Genomic DNA, 12415 nt, shown 5'->3' with positions numbered 1-12415 from the left:
CCGCCGGGGATGGGGTTGAATGGGGGGTGGTGTGGGCTGAGTCTGGGGGGATTGCACGCTGGAGAGGACGGCCGCGGGGGGAGGGGGCTGCGCCACTGGGGGTTTGTGGCGCCTTTGTCTACTGGCGCTGCAGGCTCCAACAGCCTGGTGGGGGTAGAGGCAGAAGGGGAGGCTGGGGGGCTTGGCACCCTCAGAACAATAGCCGCAGCCTGGCCTCCCCTCACCCCCATGCCGCGTGCTCCTGGACGCGCTAATATGCTCAGTCACTGCGGCTGTGGGTGAGGGGACGGACGGAGGGGCTTGGGGCTTCCTCTTCGGGAGTTGGGATGCTGAGGGGTAGAAAAAAGGGGGGGTTATCATAACACAACCCCCCCAGAACACAGCCTTACACTGAAAATAGTGACACACAGCGTCACACAGGACATGATGTCACACACACACATACACACACAACAGCCCTAGTGGCCCAGATACACTGGGAGGTGCCACACATACCTAGCCTTGCAGCTGCCACAGGTCAGAACCATGCACAGACACACAGGGGCAGCACGTCGTGTACACCTAGTAAGACGTCACTTGCATGGTGATCCACACACAATTATGTCATCCAAGATGCACACATGTGTGGCAATATCCCATCCATGCATCCAACAATGTCACAACACACGATGTCATATCTAGGAATCTCACATACTGTGTCACACTGACATCAGCATAAACAGATGTAGGGATCTTACAGAGTGAGAACCACGCAAAATCACACGTTATCACATGCAATACTCACCTGGAGAATGTCATACGTGGTGACCTGTTTGGACATGGCCAGTGTCACAAGATGTTAAATTCACACAATAGATGTTAAATTCACACAATAGATGCTACATACACATGGACACACATGGTGAATGTCACACCCAGATGGAAGGACAGTATCGGACACAGACTCAGAATGCCACACAAAGACATAGATACATGTAGGGGGGATCATGCATCTTGGCCAGGCATGGCGGCAGGTGCCTGTAGTCCCAGCTGCTCAGGAGGGTGAGGCGGGAGGATAGCTTGAGCCCAGGAGTTTGAGGCTGCAGTGAGCCACTGCACACTGAACTCCATCCTGGGCGACAGAGCGAGACATTGACTTAAAAGAAAAAAAAAAATGCAGCCTCCTTGTGTTACAGCACACATTATTATGGACAAGTGGCATTTCACACTGTGTCACACAGACACAAAAATGCTCAAATTGTGTCACACAAGATAAACCCACGTTGTGTCACACATACCACGCTAGAATGCGTTCAGGGTCACACATTGTGGAATTCATACAGTGGATGCCACATGTGGATACCTACAGTGAATGTCACCCATAGACTGAAACACACTATCACCAATAGTGTCACCTAGACACAGTGACTATCACACCATGACAGACACTGCCGTACACATAATCCACACTGGGAGTTTCTCACACACATGTCGCATGCAAATCCCCTGCCATACACAGTCCTGCCGAAGCCTCCACCACCTTTTCCTTCGAGAAACCCTCCCAGGGAGCCTCCAAACACACAGGGATGGGAGATAGGCGGGGATTTGAGACGGGAGGTCAGCTGGTGGGGCACAAGAACTCACTGGGCTGCGGCCCGGCCCGGCCCCCTTGCCTTGCCTTCCCCGCAGCTGCCGCACCAGTAACCGGAAAAGCCTCATCCTGACCAGCACTTCGCCCACGCTGCCGAGACCCCACTCCCCGCTGCCAGGTCACCTAGGTGAGACCAGTGGCAGAGACTTGGTGGGTGCGGAGTGGCCTACAGGAGGCGGGGCCTCAGGCGAGGAAGCGTGGTCATGCTACAGAAGGGGAGCAGTTTGAATGGAGGCGAACTGGTTTGGATAAGGGGCGGGGCCATGCTTGTGTGGGTGTGGTCAGTCGCAGAGGGACAGGCATTGGAGGGCGGAGACTCAGGTGGGCGGAGACTCAGGTGGGACGGGACAGAAAGGAGTCGTCGTACCTGACGGGCGGGGCCATCCCAGATGAAGGCAGAATCTCCTTGGAAGGGGCCGGGCTGACTTGGCAACGAAAAAATTTAGAGAGGCTGGGCCACAGGCGAAGGGGCGTGGTCTCCCCATAATAGGCGGGACTAGACTAAAGACAGGACATGCTGCTGTTTGCACGCCGCTTTAGGGAACAAGAGGCCTGAAGGGATTTGCCCCCTCTTTCTCTCACAGGCAGCAGTCCCCTGGACAGCCCCCGAAACTTCTCCCCCAACACCCCCGCCCACTTCTCGTTTGCCTCCTCCCGAAGGTGAGTCCCTCCCCTCCAGGGCCCCAGAACCCTGGGCAGACCCTCCCCACCCACCGTCTGGGCCGCCATCTGTTCTCTTCCTAATAGCACCGAGCTAGGGCCTGAGGGGACCAGCGAGTGCCCCAAGGTCCCAGCGGGAAGGAGCGCCTAGCCTTCGGGATGGGGCCCGTAAGAAGGCGGGGCCCAATCACTGATCTGGAATGGGGTAGGGGGTGGGGCTCCCTTTGCGGCTGGTCGAAAGCGCGTGCGCCCTAGGCGCGGAGTCTGTCTCCCCGAGCCTCGCTCTCCTGGCCAGGTGTTTCCATAGCAACAGGACGGGGTAGCCAAGATGAGGTGCGCAAGCGCAGATTGCGCGATGCCTATCCAGGGACTCTTGGTCCCCGAGGTGGGGGAGGACGACTAGGGCTGTTTCTCAAGGGGAGGAATCTCAGGTTTCTTTCCAAGAATCTCTGAGGGTTTCTGGGGTGTCCTTAAATGAATTATCTATGGGCCTTTGGTGAAACTGGGGGAGGCAGAGAGGTTTCTCTGATGTTTTCTGGAGAAACTTTTCTGGGAGTTTAGGCCCGTCTCTTTTTCTTTGAAGTCTATTCATTCTAAAAATGGTGTCTAAACACCTGCTATGTTCTTAGGAGCTGGGCATATGGGGTCAATGACGTTCTGTCTCTACCCTCTGAGTTGAATAGAGCAGGCAGGCCAGAGAATGGGGATCGTTGCAAAGGTTGATGAAGGCTGTGTTGTGAGAGTCAAGAGAGACTGTGGGGACAGAGGACAACTCCCTTGGGAAAGTGGGGGAAACCGCTTATTGACCATGGAATTTAGCTGAGGGCAATAGAAAGGCAGGGTAAGGCTCTGGGATTGGGTCTCACGTGTTTATCCGCAAGCGGGGAAGGCTGAGCGAGGGGACTGCTGGGAGGAAGGAGGAAGGGAGGAGTCCAATGAATGGGGTGTGCGTGTGTCCTTGTAACTATGCAATCTGTGTGCTGGTGTACGTGTGTGATTGTGACTGTGTGAGAAATTACGTGCCTATGCAATGGCACGAGTCTCCGAATGTGAACGTGTGAACGTGTGTCTGTAGGACTGTAAGCATCTGTGAATGTGCGAGGGGAGCAAGTCAGGTGTGTCTCCAGGTGAGCGTGCAATCTGTGTGTGGGTGGAAGCGTGTGTGAGTGTGCGGCTGTGAGATAGTAAACGCAAAGTCACAGTGTTTACTCTCTTTCTCTCTCTTTTTTTCTTTTCTTGAGACAGAGTCTCACTCTGTTGCTCAGGCTGGAGTGCAATGGCAGGATCTCGGCTCACTGCAATCTCTGCCTCCCGGGTTCAAGCGATCCTCCTGCCTCAACTTCTCAAGTAGCTGGGATTACAGGCGCCTACCACCATACCCGGCTAATTTTTGTATTTTTAGTAGAGATGGGGTTTCACCAGTTTGGTCAGGCTGGTCTCGAACTTCTGACCTCAGGTGATCCACCTGCCTCAGCCTCCCAAAATGGTAGGATTACAGACATGAGCCACCGCGCCTGGCCAGTGTTTACAGTCTCACAGCCACACACTCACATGTGCACGTGCCAATGTGTGTTGTGCACTCACATGAGCATGGGCGGATGTGTGTCCCTGTGAGTGTGCATCTGCGTGCGAGTGTGAACGAGTGTGTCGCTGTGTGCAAGTTTCAATGTGTGGCAGTGAGCGCGGGTGTCTGGAACGTGCGTCTGTGTGAATGTGAAAGTGTAGAGTACGTTTGGGTGAGTCTGTGTGTCAGAGTGTGAGTACTGAGTCTCTGTAAGCACGTGTGTCTACAGGTGAATGCATGTCTGGTCTTGCACGTGCGATTGTGCATTAGTGTGTGAGAGTGTGATATTTGGGTCCATGGATGGGAGAGTCAATACATGTGGCTGTCTGTGTTGAGGAGTCATGTGTGAGTGTGTGTCTTGGGGGTGTGTGAAGTGTAAATGTATGTACTGCCAGTATGTGAACCTGACCTGATAGTCACACCAACATTAATGGGTTTGGCTACAACAGTGATTGTGTCTGTGTGCACGAGAGCATAAGGACACAAGATTCTGTGTCAGTGTTGGGGGATGGGAGGGGTCTTTCTTCTCTAAGAAGATCCAAGGGTCCCCCTCTGAGAGCTTTCTCATGGAGTGTTCACTCGGGGAAAAATTCTAGAATCTCTCTGGAAAGGCTTCATTGGGTGGGGGCTTTTCCAATTCTCGGTGTCCACTCTGGATGATAAGAGAGGGGACCGTGGGGAGGAGAGCGGAGACGGATCTTCCCTCCAATTCCTGGTGCCTGCCTGGAAGAGTCCCTCTTTACCCACTTGATTCTGAGGGCCTTGAGCAATCTTAGAGTGCAGACGTATTCCCCCAGCCCCCACCCTGGCCATGGCCAGTGGCTTCACCCACACCCTGAGGAGTAGGGGGACCTCTGGGGCCTTGTGGCCTCTGAGCACCTTGGCTGGGTTCCAGGGCGGACGGACGCCGGTGGTCTCTGGCCTCACTCCCTTCATCTGGCTATGGCACCAACACGCCCAGTTCCACCGTCTCGGTGAGTGTGGAAAGTGGGTGGGTGGGCCGGTGGGTAAGGAATTCAGGGGGCCCTCCAGCCTGAAGACCCACACCCAGGCCAGCAGTCCAAGCTGGGCTTGATGACAGTTTAGGGCCAGGCACAGTGACTCATGCCTGTAATCCCAGTACTTTGGAAGGCCAAGACAGGATTGCTTGAGCCCAGGAGTTCAAGACCAGTCTGGGCAATACAGGGAGACCCTTGTCCCTACAAAAATTAAAAATTATCTGGGCATGGTGGTGCGCACCTGTGGTTCCTGCTATTTGGGAGGCTGAGATGGGAGGATCGCTTGAGTCTGGGAGGTATAGGCTACAGTGGAGCTGAGATTGCACCACTGCATTCCAGTCTGGACAACAGAGTGAGACCCTGTCTCAAAAGAAAAAAATAAAAAAAGACAGTTTGGGTTTCCCCATCCTTCAAGGGTGTTCAGTGTTCACTTGTCCATCTATTAGAGAGTTATGAGTCTGCTCCACTCAAAGCCCTATGCTCTGCCCTCAACACATTTATGGGAAGGTCCTTCCTACTCATTTCTGACTCACTCATTTACAGCTGGTGACATAAGGCTCTGTGAGTTAAGCCATTTACCCTGATATCAGCAGCTGGGCTGGGCCAGGCCACAGCTTTCACCCAGAGCCCATTTGCTCACCCCTTGCAATACCCAAAGTCTCTCCATCTGCTCCCTTTTCTATCCATGCCTATGGTTCCCTTATTGATCCATTGGCATGATGTTCAGCAGACATTTATCATGAGACTGTCATGTGGTAGGCGGGTTCTGCAAGCTGGGTCAGAGTGTAAAGATTCACACAGCCCTCATGGGGGAAGACAAGCCAGTAAGAAGGCATTCACAAAATAGAATGGTCAGAACTTTGATGCAAGTAGAACAAGGTGAGGTGATAGCAAAGGAGATGCATGTGATTCAGCTTGGGGGGTTGTCAAGGAAGGCTTCCTGGAGGAGGTGACATTGAATCCAAGACAAAGGACCAGCAGGAGTTTGGCAGGTGGAAGAGAAGGGAGAAGAGTGTTCCAGGAAGAGGAAGAGCATGTGCAAACCTATAGAGCCCACAGAACTTGCTGCATTTGAAAAGTTGAAAGTAGCTTTGTGGGGCTGAAACTTTGGGATGCGGGGGAGGAATAGAGACGATGCAGGCAGTGACCTTGATCAGGCTGGAACCTTGTCAGCTGGGGCAGCAAGGGAAATTTTATTCTAAATCCAGTGGGGGAGCCATGGAATGGCTTTATTTCTTTATATTAAATTGTACTGAAATTTCAGTTTGAACCATTTGAAATTGTGATTCTGTAGGCCATAGATAATGTACACTAATTTAAAAAATAAAAGAGATGGATGAGGTGGGGAATTTTAACCAGGGGAGTGAGCAATGTGATATTTAAAAATATCATTCTGGCCAGACGCGGTGGTTCATACCTATAATCCCAGCATTTTGGGAGATTGAAGCAGGTGAACCATTTGAGGTCAGGAGTTCAAGACCAACCTGGCCAACATGGTGAAACCCTATCTCTAGTAAAAATACAAAAATTAGCCAGGCGTGGTCGTGGGTGCCTGTAATCCCAGCTACTCAGGAGGCTGAGGCAGGAAGAATTGCTTAAACCTGAGAAGTGGAGGTTGCAGTGAGCCAAGACTACACCACTGTACTCCAGCCTGGGTGACAGCTGTATGGCCGGGCACCGTGGCTCACACTTGTAATCCCAACACTACGGGAGGTTAAGGCAGGAGGATTGCTTGAGCCCAGGAGTTTGAGGCCAACCTGGGCAACATGATGAAACCCTGTGTCTGCAAAAAAAAAAAAAAAAAAATTAAGCCAGGTGTGATGGCTTGTACCTCAAGTCCCAGCTACCCAGGAGGCTGAGATGGAAAGATTGCTTGAGCTCAGGAGGTGGAGGCTGCAGTGAGTGGAGGCTGAGCCACTGCATTCCAGCCTGGGGGACAGAGAAAAACCCTGTCTCAAAATAAAAATAAAATAAAATAAAAATAAAATAAAATAAAATAAAGCAAGAGGAGGACCAGACATAGTGGCTCATGCCTGTAATCCAGCACTTTTTTTTTTTTTTTTTTTTGAGACAGAGTCTCACTCTGTTGCCCAGGCCTGGAGTGCAATGGCAACGTGTCAGCTCACTGCAACCTCCCTCTCCTGGGTTCAAGCAATTCTCTTGCCTCAGCCTCCTGAGTAGCCAGGATTACGGGTGCCCACCACCATGCCTGGCTAATTTTTTTATATTTTTAGTAGAGATAGGGTTCCACCCTGTTGGCCAGGCTGGTCTGGAACACCTGACCTCAGTTTTTCTGCCCACCTCAGCCTCCCAAAGTGCTAGGATTATAGGCGTGAGCCACCGTGCCCTGCCCTCAAGCCCAGCACTTTGTGAGGCCAAAGCAGGAGTATTGCTTGAAGCCAGGAGTTGGAAGCCAGCCTGGGCAACATAGCGAGACCCTGTCTCTACAAAAAAGAATTAGCCATGCATGGTGTAGTCCCAGCTACACGGAAGGCAGAGGTGGAAAGATTACTTTAGCCCAGGAGTTCAAGGCTTCCATGTGCAATGATTGCATTACATCACTCTAGCCTGGGTAATATAAGGAGACCTTGTCTCTCCCCCCCCCCTTTTTAAAAATTTTAAATAATTTTAATAAACAGAGATAAGGTTTCATTATGTTGCCAACTCCTGGGATCATGTGATCCTCCTGCCTTCACCTCCCAAAATGCTGGGATTACAGGTGTGAGTCACCATATTCAGTGGAGACCCTCTCTCTAAAATAATAATAATAATAATAAAGCAAGAGGAAACAAGATAGGGTAGGGATCGGGAAGAATGGGTGTGTGTTCGGAGGAGGTCTTCCCAAGGGGTGACATTGAAGCAAAGATTTGAAGGATGAGAAGGAGGGATCCATAGTTGGATGTGTTCCAAGCAGAAGGAATAGCTAGAGCGAAGGACCTGAGGAAGGATTTTGCCTGGCTTGTTCAAGGACTATCAATGAGGCCACTAGGCTGGGTGTGGTGGCTTGCGCCTGTAATCCCAGCACTTTGGTGGATCACCTGAGGTCAGGAGTTCAAGACCAGCCTGGCCAACATGGTGAAACACTGTCTCTACTAAAAATACGAAAAATTAGCTGGGCGTGGTGACAGGCACCTGTAATCTCAGCTACTCAGGAGGCTGAGTCAGGAGAATCGCTTAAATGCGGGAGGCGGAGGTTGCAGTGAGCTGAGATCACACTCCAACCTAAGCAACAAAAGCGAAACTGCATCAAAAAAAAAAAAAAAAAAAAAGAAAAAAAAGGAGGCCACTGTAGCTGGAGCAAAGAAGTAAGCAGGAGACTGATAAAAATCCATGGCAGGGACACAGGGCGGGATGAGGCAGGACCTTGTATAACTGGGGAAGGACTTGGGTGTTCACCCTGAGTAAGGTGGGAGCCTCAGAGGGTTCTGAACAGAGAAAGCTCATGAATTGACCCAAGCTTTAACAGAATCACTGTCTCCACCCCTGTCTGTCCCTGCCCACCTGCGTGTGGCCAAGAGTCCCAGTCAAGACCCTAGGATCCAAGGATGGTAAATCAGGTCCTGATCCTGGCCTTGCCCAGTGACCCCATCAGCCTTGGGAGTCCCAGTTCAAGATCCTGAGCTGTTGGGGGGCCCATGGTGGCTCTGACCCCGGCCCTGCCCCTCTCCCCAGTCCTCCTGCTCCTCCCAGGAGCGCCTGCACCAGCTGCCCTACCAGCCCACAGTGGATGAGCTCCACTTCCTCTCCAAACACTTCGGGAGCACCGAGAGCATCACAGACGAGGATGGTGGCCGTCGCTCCCCAGCCGTGCGTCCCCGCTCACGGAGCCTCAGGTGGGCAGGTCTTAGGACTTCTGCATAGAGAGACCCCTATCCCCGCGAATAAAAGGGTTACGTCTCGGGGCGAGGGCTCTCTGCGGGCTTGGAGGCAGAGGACTGGACAGAATGGGCTTCTCTCCCTGCAGCCCCGGGCGCTCCCCCTCCTCCTACGACAACGAGATCGTGATGATGAATCATGTCTACAAGGAGAGGTTCCCGAAGGTGAGGTGGGACCCGAGGCGATCGCGGGGTGACCTGGCGGCTAGCACTCTCGCTCGCCTTATCCCCGTGCGCCCCCTGGCGGCCACGGTGCACAGCGCAGGCTCCTGGCGGCCACAGCCTCTGGGCACAGCCCCGTGCCCCTCCTCTGTCCCTCCCTCAGGCCACTGCTCAGATGGAGGAGAAGCTGCGTGACTTCACCCGCGCCTACGAACCCGACAGCGTTCTGCCTCTGGCCGATGGCGTGCTCAGCTTCATCCACCACCAGATCATCGAGCTGGCCCGAGACTGCCTAACCAAGTCCCGTGACGGCCTCATCACCACGGTCTACTTCTATGAATTGCAGGAGAACCTGGAGAAGCTCCTTCAAGACGTGAGTGCAAGCGGAGGCCGGGCTGATCTCAGGCTCAGCACGGCCAAATTGTGCCCAATGCACCCCTTTCTTCACCCCACATCCATTTAGGGAGCTCCTACCACGTTCCAGGCACTGGCGTGGAGCTGAGGACTCGGGTGAAAGTGGAAAGTGTTCCCTTCTCTAGGTCTGACTGACTGAAGAGGCAGGAATTGCACCTCGCTCATTTCCCTTAGGTCTTTTTTTTTTTTTTTTTTTTTGAGACGGAGTCTGGCTCTGTTGCCCAGGCTGGAGTGCAGTGGCCGGATCTCAGCTCACTGCAAGCTCTGCCTCCCGGGTTCACGCCATTCTCCTGCCTCAGCCTCCCGAGTAGCTGGGACTACAGGCGCCCGCCACCTCGCCCGGCTAGTTTTTTGTATTTTTTAGTAGAGACGGGGTTTCACCGTGTTAGCCAGGATGGTCTCGATCTCCTGACCTCGTGATCCACCCGTCTCGGCCTCCCAGAGTGCTGGGATTACAGGCTTGAGCTACCGCGCCCGGCCTTCCCTTAGGTCTTTACTCAAGTATCACCTTCTCAGGTGGCTTCTTAGGCGGTCCCCAGCCATTTAAAATATTAAACTTGGCCGGGTGCGGTGGCTCAGGCCTGTAATCCCAGCACTTTGGGAGGCTGAGGCAGGTGGATCACCTGAGGTCAGGAGTTCGAAAGTAGCCTGGCCAACATGGCAAAACCCTGTCTCTACTAAAAATACAACAATTAGCGGGGCATGGTGGCTTGCACCTGTAATCCCAAGTACTTGGGAGGCAGAGGCGGGAGAATCGCTTGAACCTGGGAGTCAGAGGTTGCAGTGAGCCAAGATCATGCCATTGCACTCCAGCCTGGGCAACAAGAGTGAAACTCTGTCTCAAAAATAAATAAATAAATGAAACAAAATAAAACATCAAGCTCTACTCATATTTATCAGCCACTTTCTCTTTAGTTTCTCCTTGACACTCAGCACTATCCATCACACTCTGTATTTTTGCTTATTTTATTTCATGTCTATCCTTCTCCAGTGTCAGCCCCATAGGTGGCAAGGATCGGGGGGCGGGGTTGTCTGTTCTGTCCACTGCTGTGTCCCTGCTGTTTGGAACAATACCCAGCACACAGTAGGTACTCAATAAATGCTAGGTAAATTGATGCATGAATGTCCCTTTGCAGTGGTATGCACCTGTAGTCCCAGCTACTTAGGAGTCTGAGATGGGAGGATTGCTTGAGGTCAGGAGTTTGAGACCAGCTTGGGCAACATAGCAAGACCCCATCTCTAAAACAATAAAAAATATTTAAGCCAGGTGAGATGGCTCACAACTTTAATCCCAGCACTTTGGGAGGCTGAGGTGAGTGGATCACAAGGTCAGGAGTTTGAAACCAGCCTGGGCAATAAGGTGAAACTCTGTCTTGACTAAAAATACAAAACAATTAGCCAGGTGTGGTGGCACATGCCTGTAATCCCAGTTACTGGGGAGGCTGAAGCAGAAGAATCTCTTGAACCCGGGAGGCAGTGGTTGCAGTAAGCTGAGGTTGCACCACTGCACTCCAGCCTGGGCGACAGAGTGAGATTCTGTCACACACACACACACAAAAAATTGAATTAGCTAGGCATAGTGGCACACACCTGTAGTCCCAGCTACTTCAGAGGCTGAGGCAGGAGGATCACTTGATCATTCATTAAGTCCACCAATATTTATTTCTTTATTAAAAATTTTAAAAAATTTTTTGGAGACAGAGTCTAGCTTTATCGCCCCGGGCGGGAGTGCAATGGTGCGATCTTGACTCACTGCAACCTCCACCTCCCAGGTTTAAGCGATTCTCCTGCCTCAGCCCGAGTAGCTGGGATCACAGGCACCCACCACCATGCCTGGCTAATTTTTGTATTTTTAGTCCAAACAGGGTTGCACTATGTTGGCCAGGCTGGTCTCAAACTCCTGACCTTAGGTGATCCACCCGCCTCTGCCTCCCAAAGTGCTGGGATTACAGGTGTGAGCCACTATGCCCAGCCCCTACCAATATTTATGAAGCACCTACTATGGGCCTGACACTAGCCTAGAAGCTCGGAAATCAACTGGAAATAAAACAAAAATTCTTGTCTTTGGGGAGCTGACATTCTGTTAATAGCAGGAAGAGACGGAGGATAAACAATAGGCATTAGAAGCTCACCCCTGGAATCCCAGCACTTTGGGCAGCTGAGACAGGAGGCTTTCTGGAGCCCAGGAGTTGGAGACCAGCCTGGGTAACATAGCGAGACCCTGTCTCTACAGAAAAACAAGTCAAAGAAACAAAAACCCAATAGACATTAAGGCTGCGACCAGGACCAAGGTGAAGCAAGTGATTATTTCTTCCCCCAGAACATTAGATTAATTTTTGAAAAACTTGAAAAGTAGATAAATGAAAACCCAACATTATTTTAAGTTTACATATTTTATTTATAACCAAGCCACAATCTGTTATAATCTTACTGTCCTGGTTTTAATGAAAGCAAACTCATCAATAATACTATTTTCATTGAAGCTATTAGACGTTTCCAAAGACACATTAAAACACATATAGGTTGGTGCACACTTTTTTTGGCTCAAGTTAAAATATGACTAGGCACAGCCTGTTGAATTCTGTCTTTATTTAATTTTCTTTTTCTTTCTTCCTTTCTTTCTTTCTTTTTTTTTTTCATTTGAGATGGGGGACTCTCTATGTTGCCCAGGGTGGTCTTGAACTCCTGGGCTCAAGCAATCCTCCTGCCTTAGCCTCCTGAGTAGCTGGGATTATAGGCATGTACTACCACATCTGGCTTAAATTTTGACATTTTGCTTATGATAGATTTTTGGCATTAATTTTAGGCTTTTCAAGTATTACAATAAGATATTAGTTCTTTTTTCTTTTCTTTTTTTTTTTTTTATCCAAAATGTGTTTATTGAGATGGTTTCCCACTCATCTTGATTCAGAGTGCCTTTAGTGCTGCTTCCTCCTAAAGGAACATCCTTCTGTAAGCCTTGCTTTTCCTCCTGTAGGCTGGCAGAGGACAGCGGAGCAGCCAACACACAAAACTACCGTTTGTGCATGGCTAAAGACCGTGGTGATTTTATAGCATCCTGGGCATTTCACATCCATGAAGTAGGAATTGGGGCTCTGCACCAGGCGTTTCT

The 12415-nt window shown here is 51.1% G+C and overlaps 1 protein-coding gene across 1 annotated transcript in view; it reads left to right on the top strand.

The window, feature by feature from the left end:
• MAST1 (microtubule associated serine/threonine kinase 1) overlaps window positions 1-12415 on the top strand; it is a 38051-nt gene that overhangs the window by 3416 nt on the left and 22220 nt on the right. The window contains exons 4-9 of the mRNA XM_011954941.1: window positions 1617-1757; window positions 2215-2290; window positions 4750-4828; window positions 8525-8685; window positions 8817-8892; window positions 9053-9262. Of these exons, the coding sequence (XP_011810331.1) occupies window positions 1617-1757; window positions 2215-2290; window positions 4750-4828; window positions 8525-8685; window positions 8817-8892; window positions 9053-9262 (743 nt within the window). The remainder of the gene's footprint in view (window positions 1-1616; window positions 1758-2214; window positions 2291-4749; window positions 4829-8524; window positions 8686-8816; window positions 8893-9052; window positions 9263-12415) is intronic.

Source organism: Colobus angolensis, unplaced genomic scaffold (genome assembly GCF_000951035.1).
Source record: "Colobus angolensis palliatus isolate OR3802 unplaced genomic scaffold, Cang.pa_1.0 Scaffold39, whole genome shotgun sequence".
NCBI lineage: Eukaryota > Metazoa > Chordata > Mammalia > Primates > Cercopithecidae > Colobus > Colobus angolensis.
Note: the sequence above shows the minus strand (reverse complement) of the source record. Positions and strands in the feature narration are given on the sequence as shown.